The 25,067-nt window shown below is 28.0% G+C and overlaps 4 protein-coding genes and 1 long non-coding RNA gene across 5 annotated transcripts in view; 2 read left to right on the plus strand and 3 right to left on the minus strand.

Annotated features, from left to right (window-relative positions):
* The window catches only part of LOC106692497 (zinc finger protein 37), an 11,237-nt gene extending 5,229 nt beyond the window's left edge, over positions 1 to 6,008 (minus strand). The window contains exons 1-3 of the mRNA XM_014438474.3: positions 5,253 to 6,008; positions 4,028 to 4,171; positions 1,001 to 1,212 (exon numbers count right to left, since the gene is read on the minus strand). Coding sequence (XP_014293960.1) covers positions 1,001 to 1,212; positions 4,028 to 4,171; positions 5,253 to 5,864 — 968 coding nt within the window. The 5' untranslated portion in view covers positions 5,865 to 6,008. The remainder of the gene's footprint in view (positions 1 to 1,000; positions 1,213 to 4,027; positions 4,172 to 5,252) is intronic.
* Positions 6,009 to 6,654: 646 nt separating this feature from the next.
* On the plus strand, positions 6,655 to 10,407 carry LOC106692519 (type-1 angiotensin II receptor-associated protein). Its single transcript, XM_014438498.3, has 6 exons — positions 6,655 to 6,819; positions 6,916 to 6,950; positions 7,023 to 7,134; positions 8,064 to 8,136; positions 8,219 to 8,350; positions 9,865 to 10,407. The coding sequence occupies exons 1-6, from the start codon at positions 6,790 to 6,792 to the stop codon at positions 9,918 to 9,920; spliced, it is 438 nt and encodes a 145-aa protein (XP_014293984.1). The 5' UTR covers positions 6,655 to 6,789; the 3' UTR covers positions 9,921 to 10,407.
* Positions 10,408 to 11,892: 1,485 nt separating this feature from the next.
* Positions 11,893 to 18,674, minus strand: LOC106692488 (hyaluronidase; the record flags this gene model as incomplete). Its single annotated transcript, XM_014438464.2, is given in 5 exon segments — positions 11,893 to 12,048; positions 16,542 to 16,749; positions 17,822 to 17,997; positions 18,100 to 18,239; positions 18,322 to 18,674. Coding segments are annotated over 5 exon segments (1,017 nt in total).
* LOC106692490 (uncharacterized) lies at positions 16,702 to 17,280 on the plus strand. Its single transcript, XR_001344974.2, has 2 exons — positions 16,702 to 16,761; positions 16,972 to 17,280. It is a non-coding gene; the product is annotated as an uncharacterized lncRNA (long non-coding RNA).
* Positions 18,675 to 19,665: 991 nt separating the features above from the next.
* Positions 19,666 to 21,322, minus strand: Atg8a (Autophagy-related 8a). Its single transcript, XM_014438465.3, has 3 exons — positions 20,980 to 21,322; positions 20,530 to 20,727; positions 19,666 to 20,451 (listed from the first exon to the last, which is right to left on the minus strand). Exons 1-3 carry the CDS (start codon positions 21,067 to 21,069, stop codon positions 20,386 to 20,388), a joined length of 354 nt encoding a protein of 117 aa, XP_014293951.1. The 5' UTR covers positions 21,070 to 21,322; the 3' UTR covers positions 19,666 to 20,385.
* Between the last annotated feature and the right edge of the window lie 3,745 nt (positions 21,323 to 25,067).

Here is a 25,067-nt window from a genome sequence, read left to right on the forward strand (position 1 = left end):
TATTTTTTAAATTTTTATTTGTTATCTATATTCCTACCATATTATCAATCTGGGATGCTTCTTATATTTGATAGTTTTTCCCTGTTTATTTTTCTTCATCTTTTTCCTTACTTTTACATTTCTACCCCACAAGATAAAGTACCTTTTTATTAATATTCTCAGCTCCTGTCACTTGAGTGTACAATCCCTTTTTGCCCACTTTGATAAGTTTTAAAACATTTTCTAGATAATTTTCATCACATAATATCTACCATATATAAAATCTGGCTTAAACCTTTTATTCCTTCTTCCCAAGTTTGCCTTACCGATTACTCTTTCTGATGTCATGGCAGATCTGATTATATGGAAGGTGGTGTAAGGATACATATTTATGATAGCCTTAAACCCAAAATTCTACTTCAAACCCCTTTTCCTGACATTTCTCACATAGAAAGGCCAAGCCGATGTGGAAAATGAGAAATTGAAAATGTTGGAAACACTGGAGCCTGAAGAAACAGAGACCAGCACTAGACAGAAGCCAGCCAGAACCCCTAGACGTCTTAATAATGATAGTTGTAATTTTGAGTGGAACTAAATCCAATAATAAAGTTTGTTAAATAACAGAGTATCTCCAGTATTCTAAATTAAATATTAATCAGTATTAATTTATAATCATTTGTCAGTATTTTGTTAATAAGCTTTCTTATAAATTAAAATATGTCTTACTTGCTAAATTTTTGCAAACCTAGTTATTTTAAGCTCTGGAAATTGGTTTGATAATCTGAGTATCCTGCACACAATCTGATTGCCATAATTGAGTAAACACGACACCTTTTGAAATGATAACCAATGTTAAGTACACCCAATTCCATCTAGCATACCATGACAGGAAAATCTGTGGTATTTAGCCTTTGATTTAGATGAATATATAATATGTTTTTCAAAAGTTGAGTTCCACAACGAAACAATAGAAATACAGAAATATATATATACACACATTCAGATCATATTCTTTACATACCCTTTTGTATGCACATTCCTGTTCGGTTGAGTTTTTAGTTTACGAGGAATTCTTTTCTTGTGAGGGAGACTTTTACGAGATGATTTGAGCTCACTTTCTGTTTCCAGATCTGAATCACCTTCATCAATATCTTCAATCTGAAGTTCCGTAGAAGCTTCATTACCTTTAAGAGGCCTGTTATTGGCGAAGCTAGATTTTGCATGCAATTCTTCCTAAATAGACAATATATATTGTACATTAATTAAAAATAAATATGAAACAGAAATATTATATTGAATAAGCACAATAATCAACCATAAATTGGGAAAATTACATATTTAAATTCTTCAAATATTTATTCAATTACTTTAAAAATGTATCAGTTTCTTGTTAATGAAAAATATTGCTATGTCAAAGCCAACTAGTCTAATTATTAATTTATTGCTTTTCATTAGAGTTCCATTCTCAAATAAATATAAACAAAATTATATAAATAAATGTTGGTAATACTGAAGGATAAAGTAAATTTCAAAGGAAATCAACTAAAATGACATATTAATATGAATTGTTATAAAAAGTTTCAATGGATGTAAGAGGAAATTAAATTTTATGAATACTGTCATACCACAGATACAAACATTTTATGATTAAAACATTTCTTCCCAAATAACCCCAAAAAAGTGAATTTTTTGTTTTGTTTTTATTTCACTGAATGAACACTAAACTAATTAATATTCCAATCAAATCAATTTTTTTTCTGGATGTTATTCTTGAAGTTTAGAAACTTTATAATATTTTTTGGGAGGGTCTACTAATGATAACCATATGAATAATTTTCAATGATGAGAGATGAGTAGGAAGCGGAGGAGATAAAAGGAAGTTAGGTATCTTTTTAATTTTTTTTATTAAAATCTAATGTTGTTGAAGATATCTTGATTGGTTCTGTGGAAAAAAACTATTCCAAACAAAAATAAAGAAATTAGGAGATGGTCAGCAATAGTGGTCATTAAGCAAAAAAATAGTCTTCAACTATTTATTGATTAATAACGTTCCAACCTACAATGTAGGTCTTCATTGGCTGTTGTGATAGGTGGAGGTACACCAATGAAGTAGTCATTTTCCTATTGATTTCAGCCATCACTACTAGATGATTGAAACAATGTGCCAAACAAACAAAACTGGCTAAATAAAATCAGGAAGAGGAATGGCAGAGGGCGCACAAAGATTCATGTCTATACACATTATGTTCTACTGATGTGGATACATAGAGAAAACATCATTTTGGCTATACAGAGATCATCATTCTAAACATTTTTTGCACCAAAATAAATTATTTGTTTCTGATATGACTTACAATTCATTATAACAACTTTTTTAAATATTTTTTTATTAAGATGGTCCCAGTAAAGGTCAGAAAGGTACTCAAAATAGTAAAAAACTATTTATTAGTAAAACTATTTTTTTTCTTTAAAAAAAAATATCCTAACCGCTAAGATTTGAGCCCTGATAAAAGACTTGCGTTATGGATCAAAACAATGATTCTTAATAAATTTATAAATTTTTTTTTTTTTTTTAATAAAAATATTTTTTTACTATTTGGAGCACCTTTCTGACCACCATCCAGACCTTCTTATTCTTCAATTATATACGGTCAACTAACAACTGCCAATATTTATCTGAAATTTGTTTAATTTATTTATTAACTTACATAAATATTTTATTGATCTTTACTGGAATTTTTAAAATCTGACAAAAATTATTTAACATATAAATAATATAGTAATAAATCGTATTAGTAGGCTTAAATGTCATAAATAATTTCTGTTTCGTTTAATTGATAGTAGGTAAAATGTTTTGGTTTTCTTATTAAAACATTTTTCTTTTAGTCCCTATATTTTATTTATTTTTCCCATATTAACTTTTTTTATTGAATAATATTAAATTGTCTTTCAATTATGGACAATAGTAGTAATAAAAGAGTTAACTTTTACTTTGAATTCCTAACTTCTCTCCAATCATACAAAATCCCCAATATATTCCTGAATTTCCCAAAAAGTAGACTTTTTATTCCTGATTTCAAAAGCTTTGAAGCAGGTAATAGTTCCATTTCCAATAACCCCAAATACAATTATATTTATTTGAAAGAAGAAGGAAAGCGTTAGTGATTATTAAAGGAACCACCTGCTGTATCTCTATTTAAATGAAAAAAGAGGATTACAACAAACCTAATGTTGGTCACTAGAAGAAAAAGACAAATCACAAAATTCTTCAAAATGTAACTTATTCAAAACGTTGTCAATTATTCTTCTTCCAACATAGCATCTCATAGTGTTATGCTGATCATCTTAAATTGTATGCTCAATCATCATAACATACAAAATTTCTGTCTAAAAATTATTACCTTAATTTATTGAACAAACCTGTCATATTCTTCATGGCTCAACATGTCACAAAGATAAAGGTGGCATACATTTATATAAAGCAAATATCAACAATCATAGAAGAATAAAATCATGAGATAAACAAATTGCAAGAACGTATTCCTACCTCCTCAACATTCAGCATTCCTGAAATTTTTCAAGAGAGGCACCATCTCTAAATACTGCACCTGTTTATCAACAGTAGACCCATTGCGCTTTACACAGAACAGTTTCCTGGCAAGTTTAATTGTTAAAGTCTTCATCTGCGGATTAGGTAAGAGTAATTGTTCCGATAGAACCAATCAATTATGGGGATATTGGCAAAAAAAACTACCTTCTTTTTAACTCTTCCTCCCTCCCTCACATATTCCCTACTAATCAGGACTTCATAAGTAGATCTTCCAAATACTGTTGTTTCAAAAATTTGGTTATTGTATCCCAAAATCTGCTTGATTTGACTGCACTATAAAGAATCTACTGCATTCACTAGATTCAGTTAAATAAGGTCTTATATAACAAGTTTTTTTCTGTTAATACAATTATATCAATTAACATTGACAATTTTATTAGTTTTAAAACCTCAATACTGAAAACACATAATATAATGAAGGAATTTGAATTTGCTTACTTGTGACTGCCCAGTAAGTTCTATGCGACTTCCATCAGATATGGGTGTTGTTTCAAGAAGATTCCTCTCACTGTATCGATTCCTCAATAAACTCTGATTCGATAAAACTTTTTTAAGTGGTGGCAAAGGTGGTAGTCGAATCTCCTAAATAGAAATAGAAAATTTATTCCCAACAAGTTCTATTATAATAAAGCTTAGCTAAAAAAATTAAAAACATTAATAAATAAAAGATTGGAAAACTGTTAAGAAATGTTCTTCAAAAATATTTTTAATCCAAAGAATTTATGCTGAAAATATTCATAAACAGATAGTCCTATACTAATGGTATAAAAGACCAAACTTATAGATTAAGTTTCTAACCTTTCCTTATATCCACATAACTTTTTTTTCTAATTGTACCCTCCTCTCATATAAAAAAAAAAGTGTTAAATATTCAATTTTTAAAACAATTTAATTTCATGAGTATTCACTTTATATTATAATTTATTTAATGTACTACAAAATAATACACCACATTATGCATAAATAAACATAAAAAATATTTATTAGGAGTAATAATAAATTTAAAAAACAAAAATAGAATATATATAATAATCCTATGACTAAAATATATAAATTCATAAAAAATCATTTCTCAAATGTATAGTTCTAATTTATTCCCCAGTAAACCATAAGTAGACAAATTATACAAAAAAGTAGTAGTTGGTAATGAAATATCAGGAACTTAAGATGAGGCTGTCTTAGATCCAAGCTTTCCTGCTAATTTTATAAAACTATTATTTCATTAAAGAAAAATTATTTGCTTAGCTAGGAACAATAAGGATCGACATTCATAAATAAGGATAATTAATCATATATTAACAATAGATAATAATATAGAAAATTAAGCTAAAAAACATGGAATTTAGCAAAGCTCTTTTCTAAACAACTCAACAGATAAGCAGCATTAGGCATCACCAAGGACCTTTTCTTCTAACAAATGTCATTAGAACCTACTGATGCTGAGAAATATGAAATAGAAGAAATATTTCAATGCTGTTAAAATTATTTAAATATGTTTCCAAAAGATAGTGGCCTTAAAGGATAAGGATAAAATAAATGTTGATGAAGGAAATAATGAGAAGACTAAATATAAAACTAAATTATCCTTGAAAACTATTATTAAATAAAATATAAAATTTTATTATTAAAAAGATCAAAATAGCTTTTAAAATGAAAATCTTACGGGTAATTGAGGTGAAGTAGATTGAGGCTGATACATTTTTAACATCCGCTCATGGTTTTGTGAATCAAGTAGCTGCTGTTGTGTGGCTGTTTCATCATCAAAAGCATGAATATAACTTGTAACCATAGCTGCCATACCAGGTTTGTCCATAGAAACGTTAGGCAAAGGAGAAAGAGGAGACATACTCTTGCCATTCAGTAATTCAGAAGCCAAAATGTTACTGTGTTGCTGCTTCTGCTGCTGTACAAGTTGAACAGCGACAAGCGCAGCGGCCAGTCGCTTGTCTTCCTCAGTGAGATCATGAGGAAGCAAGTCATCATCATAATACTGATTTCCGACAGGACCAGGAACAAACTCATTACCTTGTGCTAGCTCTACCACCTGATGATTCAAAAGATCTGCAGACAAAGGATCCCCAACAAGTTGAACTTTCTGAAGATTTTCAGGCATACGGTGAATGTTCATGTATTGTGCACCAATGAGTTCCTGAGCCTCTCCAGTATCTGCTGATACCACAACTGTATTCCCCCCCAGTTTAGTGCCATTGAGCCTATTGTCAACATCGATTGTATTAAGTAACTCATTGTGCCTTTCAACAGTTGATGCATCCATTCTTACTTATAAATTATAAATGAACAATTTTATGTACTCTATAAGTACATTTGAAAATTTAATTTAATTTGTCATTTAATTTTACTAAGCATTTTAAGAATTCAAAACTAATCCCATATACATTAATCAATTCTAACATAAAAAATGTTTTAGGCACATATTAATTAAGATTGTTCAAATTTCGCGCTTGAAACCAAGTGTTATTGAAGAATGCTCCATAGAAGCCAAATCTCCATTGAAGGGCAAAAGCCCTTTTGAATTTTCATTTTCTCTAGTTTCAAAAGAGGTTGTTAACACCATCCGATTCATACGAAACATATTACTTTAGAATAATAATTGCATCCCGTAAATTAAAATCACTTAGAATAAAGATAACTTTAATAAAATATTAGTAACCCATTCGGTCAAACAGTACCAAAGGTAGAGTTGACAACGATGGGACCACGGTAGTTTACAACTTTTTGTAGAGAGCGCTAGTATGAAAAAAATTTAAATATAAAAAAGGTTGAAATTTACAACGAAACAACAATTTATTCATTTGTATACTAATTTGGCAATCATTATACTTATTATATTAAAATACATAAAATAATTAAATTCAACGGTATCCCAGAAACTTTTAATGCAATATTAAATATATTTCCTATTCTCTAAGAGATAAATCACTAAATTTAAAATTATCAAAAAATTACTGGTTTAGTTCTTAGTTATTTTAATTTGAAAATAAATGAATAACAATTTTGTAAGAATAGTGGTAACATGAATCGTAGTTTTCGAAGGTTATAATTTAGAGATACTGTTATCTTAGTTGAGACTGATTATGTAATATCTTGAAACGATTTTATAAACTAATAGTTTTAGTTCATTATTCAAAAGAAGAAATATTTCATTTTTAAATTATTTACACAGCATCTTATGTCCGAATATGGATCAGTCAGCTAATAATGTGCTTAAGGTGTGCCGAGAAAAATATCATTTTGAGTTAATGTTCTATTATTGGATATTTAATGTTTTATATTTGAATTAACTGAACTTCTAATCTATATTGTAGGTGATATTCGGTGTACATTTAACGCTGATTTCCCTGTAAGAATTTTTTTTCATTGTATTCTTCTGTATCAGTTTTATTAGTGTAATGTCTTAATATTTTGTTTATAGTGGATCACAAGGTTATTGGAATCCAGATTCCTATATGCTTTATAATTTAATATTCTTGTTGACAGTCTTATGGAGTGTTCATAATAAAGATAATGCGGAACCATTGCAATATGTAAGTCTTAACAATTCTCTATTTATAAATATGTATTTATCTAGAATAGAAAAAGATCCCTTAGTAATGTTCATCTAGAATTTAAATCCTTCCTGGAAATTATCCCTTAATGTTACCTGTTCTTTATGCGGGGATACATTGTATACTAAGTTGTAATAATGATTTCAGTGGTAATTTTGAGTATATCTGATCTTAATTTCAAACAATTTCCTTGACTTTTATTAATTATAAAAAGAAACTGCTGCTCTATTTGTGTACCATTCAATTTTATGATTGTGTCAGTTGTAGTTCTCTGTTAAAATTCTTAATTTTTTGAATTTAATATCTCCATAATACACCTGTATCTGTTTGGCCTCCACAGATAAGGACTATCATGAAATTTTCTCATATTGTAAATTTATAAGAGAATGTTGGTCAACCCTCAACTCTCATATGAAATTATTGTTATAAATTCATTAGTACTTTATGTTAATCACAGTTGTTGACTTTGGTTCTCTTAAGATAAAAGCAAACATCTATAAATACCAGAACTGTTGAGGTCAGTCAGGTAACAATTGTTTTGGTTTTATTTTTAAAAATGAAAATGTTAACCATCTGTATGAATCGATGAATATTATGTGAATTTAACGGTTATATCAACCATGTAAGGCCCACCTGGCCAATCTGGTATAAAATAAATATGATTTGTAATAGATCAGGAGCCTGTTTTGTTATGTCAGTTTGGAAAATTTAAGTTAATGCAATTTTATAATAAATCGATAATAGCATCATAATAAAATTTCATCTTAAGGGATATATGGTTAACACAATTGTTCAACATCAGTTCTTCTTAAAATAATATCTACTGGGATTTTAGTCATCATTTCTCTTTATTTTGAAACTATTCCTAATTGTATATTTGTCTAGTAAACATATACTTATGTTTTCAGGCCATTGGTGTCAATTTACTTGCAGTAATTTTGGATGTAATTACATTTGTGGGTTATTTTCCCACAGGTCGAGGTATGATAAGATAACTAATACTGTTCTTTCATCTTTTTGTTCAAAAATTAGTATTTAAAATTTAATCTAATCCCTGTTTTAGGTAGTGGTGAAAAATTCAGTGCTGCAATGGCAATAATTAATCTTCTAGCAAGGCCAGTATCATTGGTGTTCATGTGTCGAATCTGTAATCAAAGAATGGGATTAGATACAGACAATTTTGCCAATATTTTCAGTAAGTTGCTCAATTACTCTTAAGTATAACCATATTTACTGGTCAAGGAAAATTGTTTTCATTAGGTATTTTTCTGCTTCTACATTAATCTATCTGTTAAAAATTTTATTTGGTTTATTAACACTGCTATTGTAGCTTTAGCTTCCTCAGTTACCTATAAACAGGACTCTACCAGTTTATAACTATTCATTTCCTTAAATCTACATCTATTCTTCAATGAAATTTTATATTTACTCAATCCTATTAGATTTTTATCAATCCTTGGTTTCAAAGAAAATGATCACCAGTCTGATACTTGAAGATAAATATTCACTTTAGAGGTTGTGTTATTAGATTCTAATGTAGCTGTTGAAAGTTAGGCTTAGTATCTGATAGTGAACTGGGCCAAGCAACTGTCGTCCCAGGCTTTGACAGTGTTAGTAATAATTAAAATCATTACATCTTTTGTTAACTATTAAATAATAACAGTTGTTATTAATATGATAAAAGAAGTAAGATACAGAAAAAGTTACTCTAGTAATAGTGCTAATATTTACAATCTCATCTGAAAAACAGTTTTAATTAAATAAAAAAGCATTTGTTTATAGTGTTATATTATCATTACTAATTCATTTTGCTCAATACCATTTCAATCTTGGTAGTAGTTAAGTATAAAATAAAGTTTATTACTTAACTCTAAAATGTAAATTCTAAAGGATAGATAGGGGTTTTTATTACAGTTGTTATTAGTCCCTTTCCTGCTTAATTATCAAATGACTATCTGTTGTGAATCATTAGTCAATTAGCATATGAATGTGTTAGCTATTATCTTATGCTTTAGACACCTCAGGAATGACAAATATTTGTCATCAAAACTTTTTTTTTAATTGTTGTCATTCTTGCTTTTTTATATTTGAATTATTAATTGAAAAAAGTTACTAGGTTATTTAACTTTTTTTCTATCTATCATTCATCTAAAAAAATTATGTAATAATAATATTGTTTCCTTCTCTCTAGCTGCCATTATGTTACCTTAAAGAAACATTGAACGATTCCTTTAATCAGTTTTTTTTCTACTTCTTTTTCATGCAGCCTTTATAGCCAAGTATTATTATCATTGACAATGTACTTATCTAATTAAATTTCTACATATCTTTTGTTTCACCATTTCCATAGATGGAAATTATAATTTATTATTTTATAGTTTATTTTCTGAAAAAAGAAAAAAAAAATGACTTAATATTTGAGGAATTTGGTCATAAAACAAAGTAACTGCAAAAATAAAAACTTTTATTTTGTTAAATGGTTTGTTAATAACCATATTTTACCTTCAGCCAGTATTCATTTATCATAACTTAATACCAGCATTATTATCTTAAGAAAACAAATTTCCTAAAAATTCTTTTAAGGATTTATGAAATCAGCATTTAAAAACTTAATATTGCCAAAAACTGCAATTCAAAAAAATATTTAGTTACCATGTTTTACGTCCGAACTTTAAATATCTATTGGACTAATATAACATATAATTACAGGTAACAACATTGCTACTTCATCTAGCAGAAACACTTATGAAGATATTGGAAATTGAAGAAATTTGTACATATTTTTTATAATATATTGTGTAAAAAACATGATAATCCTGCTTAGTTAATTATAAACTTAAGTTAAGGTTATGTAAAATAATAGTTGTATTTTTTATTTTTACAGTCAACAAAAATAGTTAGGTTAAAAATCAATTTGTGTAAGTATCTGCACACTTTCAGATTCATCAAAGCAGCTACCAGTATTTTGCTTTTATCAGATCTGTGATAATTCAAGTTTTCTAACATAAATATTATACGATGCTTTGGTCTTTTAATATACTGTGATTCATTCTGATACCAAAGTTAGAAAGAACTGAAAACATTGTTTTATAATGTTAGTCATGAGTATGAACTGCAATCCAGGCACAAAATATAACTTGTACATTATTCAGTCGCACTGGTTTTTAGTTATTACTCGGATAATACTTATGTAGTAAATTTATATTATATTATATTTTCATTTAAAAATTATTAAATAAGAAAGAAGGCTGATATTGTCTTTTTTTTTTAATGTTGCTGTGTTCAATAAACTTATATGATCTGAATCACTAGGTCATAAAAATCAATCTTCATATCACTTGTAGTTATTCTAATGGAATAATTTATCAGAAGTCTAGCTTACGAGATATTTTAGTACTGTACTGAATATTTTTTTCTTTGCATCTGCGAAAATGGAAATTAAATTAATTGTAGGCCTTAATTCGATAAAACTATTTAATTTTTTTAAATATTATTCATATTATAAAATTTTTAGTTGTCACAAGAATATTTAACTGCACCTAGAAGAATGATGCTAGAGTAAAGAGAAGCAATTCTCAACCTGAGTTCTAACTGTGTTTATTTACATATAAACTTGCCTTACATGTTACACAGTACTGATGTTTTTAGGAGTGAGAAGCTCTATGTGCTTATGTTATAGTTGGTAAAACAAAACTTTTCTAACTGCCTGAATCATACCTTTTAAATTAAATAAAAAATACTCTTTATTCTGGGACCAAGTCTCCTTAAAACAAAAGCAGTAAACTTTTAAGAAGATAATCTGGGTGGTGATCAATTAAGGTACAAAATAGTAAAAATACTATTTATTTATTTTTACTATTTTGTACCTTAATTAACCATTGTTCAGACTATCTTCCTCCAATCTATTACACACTCAAGTATTAATTTTCCAATAAAAATAAGTAAACACAAATAATTGCTTATTATTTAATTTATAGCCTTGGTATATAAAGTAGTTCTATTTATAATGATCAGATTGTGTATGTATATATATTACATTTCATCAGAAGATTGAGATTTAGGGAGTTAAAGGAATAGCTGATGTTTGATGGAAGTTAGGGAATAGGCGTTATGGATAGAAATTTTAAAATGTCTGATAAAATTTTCTAAGAGCTGTGTGTGCTTCAAGGAGTCTCACCTACCTAAGCTTCAGTTAGGGAATTTAGTTTCTAGTTTTATTATATATTTCATTTCTACAATTTATTGAACAGTCATATTGTAAAACCCATCTGTAGGTTTCCTAGAGTCCGTGCTCAGTATTCATTCTAAGTATCTATAGAAATCTATTGGAAATGTATGAGTATTCTACTGATAAGTCCTCCACACCCACTTATAAGATATTTTCATAGAAACTTTATGATTAAAGCTTTAATAATTTTAAGAATGACTTAAAAAATTAGGAGGGCATAAATAAATAATGAATCAAAGGTTAAATAGATAAATTGTTGGGAGAAGGAGAGAGGATAATTAAAAATGTCTTCGGAGTGAGACTCCATTTTATTATGTTAATACTGCACCATTTTTCATTTTAAGATATCATTAATTATATGCTTCTTATCACAAAAAGGAATTGAGGTCAAGGTTAATTATTGATAAGGACAAAACCATTATTAGAATGAATAATTTATTTACACCTGTTTGATTATTCAAAAATACACAAAATTATATTTTGGTGACATTCACATCCTTTTTCCTATGTTATAATCCTTTTATGACTGGCTTTAATGTGTTCTGTACATAATCTTGAAGCTGCTGGCACTTCTTAGCAGAATTGGTGTCTTTATATGATGCCCATAGTATCAAACCGCTACTTCCTGTCTTTCTTGCAGTTTTGATAGCATTCAACATATCCTGCTATAAAAGTAGATATTTCATTATTAGCAATGTATTTTTTACAGCTTTTCAAAGTTTTATCATAACAAATTTTGTAGTAAGAACTTCTTTAACAAGGGGGCTGGAGCAGGTGCATACTCAATTAACTTTAAACTGTCATTTCCCATTGGAGCTGGATGTGATAATTATGATGCAGAAATGTAGGTTATTTGCTTCGCGTTGGAAGCCCACTATTGAATGCAATGACAACACTGTAATCTTCAGTGACTCCCAAGCCGTAATACAAAAATTAACAAAACCAGGTGCTCCAGGGTCACCCACAGAAGAAAATTGCAGAAACATGGCTGCTATCATGAAGAAAAGAGGAAGGATTACAGCTCTGCAGTGAATACCAGGTCATGTTGGTATAAATGGTAATGAACAAGCTGATAAGTTGGTCAAGCTCGGTTCTGCAGAGAACCAGCCTGTTCAACCACTTTCCTACAGAACAGTAAAATCAATGATAAGTTCTTATTGTAAGGACAGGACAAGTGCTAGACACAAAGTTCAAGCAGAAGGAAAGAAATGGGAGAGCCTACCGCATAAGGATAAACGAATCCGCAGCAATCTTTGCAGAGCTGAGGGAGTGGCTTGTTTTCGCCTAGTATGATAGGGACATAATCTGCTCCAAAAACACATTCATCGAATTGGCATCGTAGATTCACCGAAATGTTCTCTATGCAACATGGGAGATATGAATGGAGACATCTTTTAATGTGTATTGGTCTAGAAGATATTCATATTATAGGACTAACTAAGAGGAAAAGTAAAATCATATTGGACTGCGAGAGGGAAAATGTCAACTTCCTGTGGCATTTTTTACTTTAAAAAAGTAAGAACTTCTGTACTTAAAAACTTGAAATATTTTTTTGTGTTGTTTTGTTTGCTTTTTAAAATATATTTATTTTAAGTTTTATTTTGAATGTTTCTCGCATGTCGTTTTAAAGTCAATTTTTTTTCTTAGATACTTATGTTCAATAATTTATTATTTAGTGTTTTACTGTAAGGCAAAAACCTGTATTATTTATATTTAAAAACAAGAAACTTATAGATTTAGAAATATATACTGTAAACTAATTGATTATAATTATCTCAAATTATTAGCTGCCATTTTTCGAAGAGTTTCTCTCTCAATCTCTAAATGTTTATATCGAATCCTGATGAAATTTATTTGGGATCATGGTTAAGTTATAATGAAAAAATTGAGTTCCTCCTTTTTTTTTTTTTAAGTTAGTTAACATAAGCAGAAAACAACCATTTGGGAAGCATCTCTTATATAAAATAAATAAAGTTCTTTTTTCTATTTTTTTTTTTTCAAATCTATCAATTTTTAATACCAGAGTTGGAAAAATTTTGTTTCAAAGTATAAATCCTTTGTAAATGATTAATAATAAATGTATTGGTTACTCCTTATTTTGAAAATAACTTATAAAAAATTTATTCCCTAAATTTTGTTGGAAAATATATATTTATTATACCTGAAATGTATATTTAATAAATAATTTAATCTAACTTTGGCATCGGAAAAGCCCTCTGGGTCCTTGGTGTATCCCCTATAATTTGGTTATCTTTTGTGGTTAAGCTTGAATATTGAATGTATCATTTTATGTAAATAGTGGTCAAGTAAAAATAGTTATTTCACTTTCAAGAACTGAAGTAGACCCCTGCATGGATTCTAGCGTTTCCTGATTTTTTATTCGTTTAATATATAAATTTACAAACGTATTCTGTACTACTTAACAACAAAATAAGTGTATACAGTGTATATATAATACAGTGGATCTTCTGTTAACCAGCTACCTATTAACTGTACTTCATACTAACCCATTGTGAAAAGAAGAAAGATAAAAAGTAAGCGCGGTAGATATTCTAATTATGAATAAAATGGAGTGATTTTTTATTTGTAAATTCTTTATATATTGATTAACAAAAGACATTAACACTCTTTTTTCAAAAAAAATAACTTCTGTCATTATTAATTTGTCCATTGTATATACTTTGTTTTTTTCTATATTTTTGAATGCATTATAAAATCTATACATACATATTTTACATGTCATAAAACAATGTTATTCACATTTCTAGCAATACATGTCTTTGAAATACCTAGATCTTGGATTAATCAGCCTAAATAGTAACTAGGCAGATTCTCGATCTCAGGTTGGTCGGTTAACAGGGTTTCTATCGTGTATATATTATCTGCTGGAAGTAGAAAATTGATAAATAATTACTTAGTAATATTGTCAATTTTTTTTTTATTTAAAATAAAAGATTAATATTATAAACAGTTAGTCATACAAGTAACAAATAATAAATTTTTATTAGATATTAATATACATTCTGGCTATAGAGAGAGTTGTTAAAAATGACTAATACGATTCAATAAACAAGAATAACCAATTAAAATTATTTATTATAAAAATAATACCCAAGTCTGTAGTACTCAAAGATTTTTATTATAATCCATTAACCAACAACATTATATGTATGTATCTTTGCTCTTCTCAGAGATTGCTACAAATTTAATCATTTTCACTTCCCATCTGAATGAATGGTAGAGGTTTTAAAATTTTCATTTTTAAAAATTAGTTTAAAGTTCTAAGATATGGTTCAGCATTAACATTAGAAAGTTTTTTTATACTTATTTCCAAAGTATTTCAACATCATACATAAGCAAATAACATAAATGAAATCCTGATTTTTATTTTTATATCTTCACTATTTCTCTCAGAACAGGATGACATTATCAGCAACATAACAATTGATAAGAGATAATTTACTATCATTATTGGTTTCTTGACAATACTTGATAAGTTTGTCTTTAATAGATGAGCATTCTATCAAAAGTTAACATATCTACTTCACATAAAAACAATTTTCTGTCTACTTCAAGAAATTAAAATTCTATATCTTAATATTATTAGGTTTATTTAAACAATTAACTCCCCCCGTCGAATGTATGTTATGAATCATTATTTTTTAATTATCGACTTGAGATAACCTAATTTCGTGAGATGGTGTTTGGGTGTGTATATATGTGAAAAGTATAGTGCAAAAAAAAGTTTGACAAAACTGAAATTATATATTTAAGGTATATGAAGTATTAATGGTATAAATACATTTCTGGGATATAGGTTACCATATCCTACTGCATCTTCATATCATTAAGTTTACCATTTTCTCCAAAATGTTTATGACCATTTCGATTAAACTTGTCTTATAAATGTAAAATTAAGCAATATCACATCAGCTTGGTCTTATCATCATTTAAATAGTCTGAAAGGACTTAAATACTGAATGTTCAAAAACGTTTCCTCTAAAGGTACCCTTACTTTTTTAATACTTTATCATCTCTTATTTTTAACAGTAATAAACAACAGATATTTATAAAATATGAAAGAATTTGATAGTTAACTAAAAGATCAAAAAAAATGTTTTCCCATTTCCAAGGTTGTTTGTTTCCATGGCTGATGACAGTCATAATTTTTTCCTATTGTTTTGACAATCATGGGCAATATAAAAACATTGCAAAGTTGTTGGGAAGAACTATAAAATATTTTTTAAATGTAATAAGGTCGACTATGAAACTACAACGTTTATACAAATTTAATCACCAAAAGTGGCTGGCTACTTATGGTCAAGCATGCATAATCAATATTTTTGCAAAAGCATACTTTTATTTGCCTATTTTAATATTGTACTAGAATTAAACAATAGCTTGCACAAATCATAATTACAATTCACACGCTCGAGCATGTTTGTGCAAAAAGATTGTTTATGCAAGCTTGAGAAGCATAAGTTGCCACCATTAAGTATATCATAAAGTTTATCCTTCAAACAAGAGTTTGGCAAAAATTAGATGCAATAATACTTCAGCTAAAATTTTCATAGTATAATATTTATCAATGAACATTACAAATTTATCTACAATAATTTTAGCTCTTCTTTTATTGCAAACAATTTCTACCCAACTCTACTTTAAATTGTCATAATCCCTGACATAATAAACTTCAATGTTTGCACAGCAGATACTGATAAATATCAGTGTGATTGGCAACTAATAAATTATCTACAAAAAAAGTCTTTTTTATTTATTTAAGCATGATTTATTATTATTCCTTTATGTATTTGTTAATATAAATAAACAGAATGAATATTATAATCTTATTAAACTAACAATATTTTTGGTTTATTTTATTAATTTATTGTTCTCTAAAATTTAATTACCTTTAATATAAATTAATTATAAAATTTAAAATTTATATATTCTTTATAGAAACATTTGTATGATGAACATAATATTATTATTTTAATAAATTTGTACACTATCACATGGTATGTTAAATTATTTCATCAAATACCTACTAAAATGTATATTTTAAAACTAATTTGGAAAATGGTCTTGAGAAATCACATAATTCTATTTTAGTATCTGTTAAATACTTCAATTTAAAAAAATCCATAAATTAACAAACCTTTGAAAGAAATGAATATGTATCCTGATATTTTATAGCTAGGTATGGGAAAATGTTGATCTGTTTCAAAGCATCCTTAGATGCTAACCGCTTAGCTTCATTTATTCTTCCTTCCATCATTTTTACTCTCTTATATTCATTTAACTGTTTTTCCCTCAGATATAAGGAAGGAAACAAAGCATTCCCAGTTCTGAACATCCACGAAGATCTATTTTCAAAAGTAAATTTTTTTTCTGTTAATACTTATGTTCTATGAAATACATTAAATAATTGGTGATAAGAGAATCCCCAGAAGTCACAGAGAACCAATTTTCTGAAAAAAATAATAATTCAGACCTAATCCTAATGGTTTAAGGGAACCAAAAATGACTAATAAGAGTTATTAAAATCTGACTTTTTTTACTCCTTCCTGACCATATCTGATTTACAGGGAGGTTATCCTACAAGTGAGCACCCTATTTTAACCAGAGTGGAGAGGTCGAGTTTTAAATTTGTGGGACCACTTTGAAATAAAACTCAACCTGTATTAACCGAAATCAATCCAGTGCCCCTGCAGTTACAAGGTTGCTGAGGCAACTAACTATTAACCTATCATTACAAATTAAAACAAGAATCATTATGTTATTTAAATTTAATTATGGGATTTCCCTAATTAATGAACTTTGTGGAAATAAGGAACATAATAATTTACAATATATGTGTAATAAACTGTGATAATAAAAATTTGACTAACTCTGAACCTGTTATGTAAGAAATTAAGACAATAAGAGTCATTTTGGTATTTAAATTTGACTTATGGGGTCTCTTGAATCAATCAACTTTATGGAAATGAGGAAGATAATAATTACCAATAAATATGTAAGAAAAAAAAAAGACTGATAATAAAAATGTAAATAACTCTGAACTTATTATGATTTAATTAATGTTAAGTGGGGAAAATTTTAAAATTATTTGAACTGCTTGATTTCTTCCTCATACTTTGTTTTTGATTACTATATGATTTGTTTCTAAATTCAATTCTTTGGGAATTGGTCTCCTAAGTACGCAATTTGATTTATACAATCCTTGAAAAATATGAATGAGATTATTAAGTGGTTCCTCAACTAGATGATAACTTGCATCCATTATAAGGTACAGAATTACAACTTCATATAACTAAGAAAGTTATCAAAACGTTATATAATGTAACTAATATTACTAATGAAAAAATAGTGTTTCTTAAAGTCTATTAAAAAAATAAAGTTAAATTTACAATATATATTAAGAGACAGTTGAATTACCTATCATTATCTTTTTGTACATTCTGAGTGCACTTTTTTTCAGGATTTTTTGGAGTAAAATTAAAACAGTAAGGGTATGCATAGTAACCCCACTGGCCTCTTGGTCTTAATTTAACTGCTTTAGAGAGAGTTTCATCAATGAATCTTGAAGCTGCTTTCTCAAATCTTTGAATCGCCTTAAAAAAAATCGAAGAAACAAAAGAAATAACAATTATTTATGTATTTCACTTAAGGGTTTATTTTTTTAATTAAGACTGTTTCTTGTCTTAAGGCTTTACTCTGTTTTCTAGAGCTGTTTTTGACCAGAAAGGATGTCGTTTTCTTTCAGTGTCTAAGGAAAGTTGCTTGTATTTGTCCAGACTTCCCCAGTTTTCTCTCCATATTGGACGCCAATGTTCAAAGTCTATTACACCAATGCCTTAGAACAAGAAATAATAAATGAAATTTTCATGATCTCCTGATTCCTATCAGGACATTTTAATGTAACTAGTGAAGAGTACCTGAAAAATTTTTCTCTGGTATAGCTGTTTCCAGTTCTTTTTCAAAAAGTATAAGATGCTTCTTAAGATCTCCCTCTTGAGGGATACCATTATTTCTTATACTTCTATTTAACATAGCAGGAAAAAAACCAGGATCATATAAAATAGTTATCTTTTCTCCTACGAACTCGTCATTTCCATTTTGTAAAATACCATGGTCATTGAGATCAGAAAAGTTGATACCATATTTCTGACACATTGCTGTGGGTATATTCCAATAAATAGAAAAAAAGTCTTTCTTCAGTTTAATATGTCTATAATAACAGAACAATAATGTTTTAGTTTTATCATCAATCATACCTCTCAAAAACCATAAGAAGAAAATCACTAGCTCATCCATTGAATTCCTGAAGTTAATAGGACAGAATGACTGTCATAACTGAAATCGGATTTTGTACAATTACATCTTTTGTTCCCTAGCTCCAAATTCTGCCAAACCTACTCAGAAATTAAAATAATTGAAAAAGATTTAAATAACACTAATTTTATAGAGCATTGGGTTTTACCACAATTTTGCACATTTTGAGTATTTCTGAACAACTGGCATATTGTACTCTTTTTGGAGAAAATTTTTATTTTTGTTGCATCAAATTTAATACTTGAACTAACTTTCTCATATTAATCGTATATGCATATGTATGCCAATATTTATTCATTTGATTAGTTTTTCTCATTAAATTTATTGATTAAAATTGACAAATGAAACAAAAAATCTATTGGTTTCACAAATGTGAATACATTTTCAATCAAACATTTTAAAATTTTATTGTGCTAACTTATAACTTGCTAGTTTTTTGCTAAGCAGAACATACTACATAACTATTTTTTACTAAGAACATACTGTTAAATTTTAGAGTATAAAGAAAGAACTCTGCTTGAAAGAATATTTTAATACAACATTTACTACAATTAGCTTTCTCATAGCTCTGCAATTATGGACAAAATTTAAGGTTTCTAATCAAGCGAAGTTTAGTTTCTATGTATGTTTGCATAAATGTATTTATTTAGTATTTAGCGAATTTAATTTAATTCAACAAGATTAGGTAAACTTACCCTGTATTCATATTAAAAATCAAATAACAAAGTTAATCATTGCAGGATTTAGGTGTTTAATACACATTTTGAGTTCCTATTGTAAGTTTTCTAGTTTTTAACTGCACAAAAATCTGATCTCCAGTCATAACATTTTTATCACAACTTTCCTTGTGTGCTTAAGAAATATTAAGTATTTAGTAATATTATAAAGTAGTAAGAAATATTATAAAAAATATTTAGTTTTTACTGGATTAGAAAAAAATGTTCTGATAAAATGTATTCTATTTTATTTTATTTTTTTTTTTGACAATTGATAACTTACTACTAAATTCACTTACTGACTGTGAACTTCTTCAACACAACCAAAATAATTAATAATATAATAAAATATCCAGATGAATAGTGCCATAATTAATTTGAATTATATTGAACACTTATGTACCAAACAAAATGTACTGAAGAGTAAATACAAGCTAACATGTCTTCTTTGTCTATGCTAATGCTTAGATAGAATACAATGGATTTGATACAGGTAATTGTTCGTATTTATTTAGGATTGTGGATATACTGACATCGATACAGCACTTACTCAATGAGCTAGATATAGTGTCACATAAGAATAGAAATAGACTAACACAAAATTGACAACATATTCCTTAATACACTGAACACAAAAGCATACACATTAATGGTGCACCCAACAGTAATAAGAACTAAAACTCAAACAAATTCTAGATATATGTATTCCTATATACAATAAAATATGAATGGAAAATATATGAATATAATAAAAACATAAGATGAAATAAAATAGAAAATTGTGAGTATAATAAAACAACCAGAATATACCAGATTTACACAATATACCAATATTATATAACTTGAAAGTTCAATGACATATGTTGTGAATCTAATTACAGCAAATATCACTTAAATCTTATAGTTAAATATGAAAATATGCATTACTCTGAAGCATAGTGCAAAAGAACTTTAATGCCCATAAACATTTTCATCGCTATATGCAATATACAGAAAAAAATCTTCTTCATGATGTTCCTGTGGAATAAATCCAAAATTAGCTAACATGGACAATAAATTAGTAAATATAAATTATATTTCTATAATTAAAAATACCTGATATAAAGAACCCATTGTTGCACTTGTAGGCGGTATCACATTATTCACAAAAAAGAAAAGAGCATCATCAGGTCGAAGTTGGACCCTTTTTCGAATCAAAAAGTAAAACTGACCCACAGTCAAATCTGATGGAACAAGATACTTCTTTTTGTCCAAATCACCAATTCTGGCCTTAGGAGCTTTTTCAACAATAACCTTAAAAACAGAAAACATGGAATATAATTCTGAAAGATGAGATTAATGCCAATTACAACACAAAATAGATAACTAGAAAATACTGAAGTAATTTCATAAAGTTGCATCATTAAAAAGATAAATGACATAGAAAATAGAGTAACATAAGTTGTAAGTTAATTAAAAGCTAAAAATTGTGCAACAAACAATAATTTGTTTTGGGTCGAAAAATCCTTTGTTATGACATCAAGGTCTAAATGCGACATTACTCACGGGAACTCTATCAGCATATTTTCGACGGATTTTTTCTCCTTCAGCTTTCCTTTTTTCAAAAGGGTGTTCTTCTTTGTATTGAAACTTCATCTTGGTGTTATGACACTCGGATAATAATAATATGTAGAGAATATTTGAAGGTAAATGGACGAACTGTAAACAACAAATAAGCAGAGTCAGACCCAACTATCAACCACAAAGCAGCTGTTCAGTCGCAGGTGCAGTAACCAAGCACTGAACACTGCCAAAGTTTAAAAAAAAAAATAGAAGGGGAAAAGTTATTTCGATTTCAATATGTGACCTTGTTTTTTTAAAACTACACAAATAAACGCTATTTATGGAAAAGTTATTTTATTTTTAATAAACAAATAAATTATTGACAAAAGCGTATTCCTTTATATTATAGTGACAGCTCTTTACCTACTGTTTATTTTACACCAGTTATAAATTAATAGCATTATATACGTTATTCTACTTTGGCAAAAATTTTATTTTTTAAAAAGATATTTAACTAATTATTTTCAAATAAAAATTTACTCTATCATTCAAAGTAATTTGAAACGATCACCATTGTTATTTATTTGAAGATCTTTTTAATCATCTTTATAATTTTTCACAATCGTGTTTCAATTATCATATCATGTGAATTTAGTGGGCTTGACTATCATAAAATATCATAAAAGTAACAATATGTATTATTATATGTAGAAATAAACAAAGTTTTTTACTTTCTTATTAAGTAGTTTTAATATCATATAGGCGTTATCCTTATTGAAATAGTCTGATAGGGCTTAAATGACGATTTAAAAAAAAAATCCCCTAAAGTACCGTAAATTTAATTTTTTTTAAATAATTAACCATTTTAAATATCTATTAATAATGCAAACTGGACTGATGAAAATTTTATCCAATGCGCCCCCCCCCCAAAAGAAAAACAAATTGTTCCACTCAGTGATCACTATTTGATAAGCATGTTTCCAAGGATTTTCATTAGGTAATGCTCATTAACTTTCCCTCTTCCCCCCCCCCCTCAGTTAGGTCCATCAGACTGCTAGAAACAACTCGCACCAAGTGACTGTAAGAGAGAGCCAAAACCTTTCTTTTCAGTCATTAATCACTCTTCTGGGTTTTTTTCATCCACAAGTATATAAAGTCTGCCACCCCCCAGACCTTGATTGATCATAATAAGAAATATGACCCCTTAGAAAATGCTCTAAATCCTAAAAAAAAAGAGAAGTATTGATTTTCTGTCGCCTGATCCATGCTATACTTCAGAATACTAGGAAGTTTAAAAAACATGAAAAATTGTAACTATTTGGCCAGTTAGATACATTGAAATAATAATTATTATTATTAAAACTAAATATGGTTTTTAAACTTGTATCTGATATACAGAAAGTAATCGTCGGAAGGAAGGGGGAAGTTCCAGAAGAGAACCTTGAAGGTACCTAGAGAGAGAGAAAAAGAGTCCATTCCGGGGACATTTGTAGTTCCCCTAGAACAATTGTTTTGCTAAGCGACTGCGCAGAGGAGTAAAATTGACTCAATTGAGCACAAACAAATAATAAAAACAATCTCCATCTAGTTTTTATCTGTCTCTCTACTCATTAGTAAAATGTGCTAATTTTAAAGAGTAATTTAAGACACCCAAAGTTAATGATAGAAATGCATGGTTAATGGTAGCCTCACTCACAGTCTGCTGGTGGATATTTTTAAAAACTCACTGAAAGGTAGTAATGTGAATTATCTGATGAAAATCCTTAGAATCATGCTCATTGTATAGTGATCACAGAATGGTCCTTTTTTTTTTTTAGACAGGGGCAGTGGCCAAAAATGTGACTCAGATCCCATACCTGAATTCTGCTACCAAAGTTACCCATCCGTATACAAACCAATCTATAGTTTTTTTTATTATTAGTGCTGAAAATAACCATTTGATGAGCTTTGGTTTGTTTGACCATTTACCATAATATATAACATTTGTTAAATATATAACTTTTTTAATTTTTAATCACGGAAGCATCCTTGGAATACACAATTAAAATTTCAGATAAAAGATTAAGAAGGAACAATTATGTATGAGGTGTTGAGAATCAGAGTTGAATATCTCCCTTATTAATGAAAATTGTGTTTGAAGGGTCAAAGCATTGCATACCATCTAATCTGTTAGCTGTTAAAGAATTTTAATAATTTTGAGACCACGGAGATGTAACCAGTTTAACATAATGGATTAATGTTTTTAATCTCAAGTTGGCAGGGCAAGAGGGGATCAAGTGGGTTAATCCAATGTGTTACTATATGTAATTATTCATTTTCAAAACTGGTCTAAAGTAGTTTAACAAAAAATGGCAGCTGGAAAGGTTGGTCCACTCTGGTTCTCAACCTCTTCTATGACTATTTCATTTTTATGGAGGTTCTAAATTCTTGTTCACATTTAGTATAAAAGTATCACTACTATTGTTATTCAGAAGATTACAATTAAAAACCTACAATCTCTAAAGTTATTTTATTAAATATTAGTCAATTATTCTTTTACTTCAAGTACAAAATCATGCAATCAACTCATTTCTTTCAATAAAAGTCTCAATTTACAAGTTTTTGCACTCCATGTAATTGGTAATAATTTCTGCGTAATAATTTCTGCTACACAAAATATTAAAAACATATTTATCAATGAAAAAGTGCTATTTTTTTATATTTACCTTAAAAGTTTATAACTTAATCATTTCAAGTATCAATTGTCATCTAAACTTTGTCCAATAAATATTTATTCTCATTTACAGACAAATACCTACAAATAAGTTTAACACATTTTTCTGTAATAATCTGAATAATTTGTTAAATGTACCTATAGTGATTCGTTTCCTTGAAACTGTCTATGCAGTTAATGTTTGCTATTTCCTTAATTTGGCATTATCGTTTTTACATATTTCTTGTACTGTTCGAAGATAGTTTTGTTTTTTATCTTTATAGTATGAAAAAAAATTATGAATCTATTATATCACATTTTTTTCTAGGACACTTAATTATACACTCCATTTTATGAAGAACATGTGTGCTAAACAAAAATATAATAGAACTTACATTCTGAATTCTTTTTTATTATTATTTTTTTTTTGTAATTAGCATAAACTTACTTATAAAGAAACTTTTAACTCGTTTGTTTGCTACTTTCAGATACACTGTATCCAAAAAATTGCTCTTTTAAATATAAATATTACTTGACTTATGCAGATGGTAGTCAAATTGAGGATAAACTTTGCAGTTATTCCTAGAGAATTATCAGGATCAAAAAGCAATAAAAACAGGCAATTTTCAAAGTAATGTAGTGCTCAGACAAGGACTTTACCCATAATTTCTCTATCCTTTTCTTTTTCATTTTTTTTTTTTAAATTTCAACATGCTGTATTAATTAAAGCAACAGAATTAAGCAGTGGGATTAGAGAATGAAATTTTTTGATTTATTATTTTTCACTTATTATTTATTTATTAAGAAGTGTTTGTGTTATTTACTCTGAACCACATCTTCGGTCCCGATCATCTTATTTATTTAGTGTCTAATTTAATAGTAATAATGGGAATAGCGGATGATCAAGCATAACACTGATCACATTACCTACTGATATAACTGTTGGTCCAGAAACAAAAGCTCTTATAAAATATAGCAACCAAGTTCCAGTATGACTATGACCAAGATCTTTTCATTTATTACTCCTATTATTTTAATTCTGATTTTTATCTTATATAATAGGTAAAATTAAGGCAGCTAATTGAAAATTAATTATTGTTTTTAAACAGCTCTTTATCTGGTCTTACATGTATAGAAAGCAAGAATGCTCAATGATGTTTCATTACTCAAGAGACCATGACAAAATATGAAAATGAAATGAAAAAATAACTTTATTCTGGGACATATATCCCCTAAGAATAATTACATGGTTCATATAGTGAGATTTTTATCTGGCGAGCGTTTACAAATTTTCAGATAGTAGAATGAAATTACCTTGGTATATTGGCTTTATAATACTGGCTAATATTGGCTACTGTTTATAATGTTAATCAATACCTGCCTATTTATTTGATTACAA

This window comes from Halyomorpha halys, unplaced genomic scaffold (assembly GCF_000696795.3).
Source record: "Halyomorpha halys isolate HHAL.00 unplaced genomic scaffold, Hhal_1.1 Scaffold58.1, whole genome shotgun sequence".
Lineage (NCBI taxonomy): Eukaryota > Metazoa > Arthropoda > Insecta > Hemiptera > Pentatomidae > Halyomorpha > Halyomorpha halys.

Excerpts from the sequence above, each read along its gene's own strand:
- LOC106692519 (XM_014438498.3), top strand. The coding sequence starts at position 6,790 with ATGGATCAGTCAGCTAATAATGTGCTTAAG. Across the intron at positions 7,135-8,063 it reads ATGCGGAACCATTGCAATAT|GCCATTGGTGTCAATTTACT; the intron begins GTAAGTCTTAAC and ends TTATGTTTTCAG. Across the intron at positions 8,137-8,218 it reads TTATTTTCCCACAGGTCGAG|GTAGTGGTGAAAAATTCAGT; the intron begins GTATGATAAGAT and ends TCCCTGTTTTAG.
- Atg8a (XM_014438465.3), bottom strand. The coding sequence starts at position 21,069 with ATGAAGTTTCAATACAAAGAAGAACACCCTTTTGAAAAAAGGAAAGCT. Across the intron at positions 20,728-20,979 it reads AATATGCTGATAGAGTTCCC|GTTATTGTTGAAAAAGCTCC; the intron begins GTGAGTAATGTC and ends TCTGTTTTTAAG. Across the intron at positions 20,452-20,529 it reads CAATGGGTTCTTTATATCAG|GAACATCATGAAGAAGATTT; the intron begins GTATTTTTAATT and ends TTTATTCCACAG.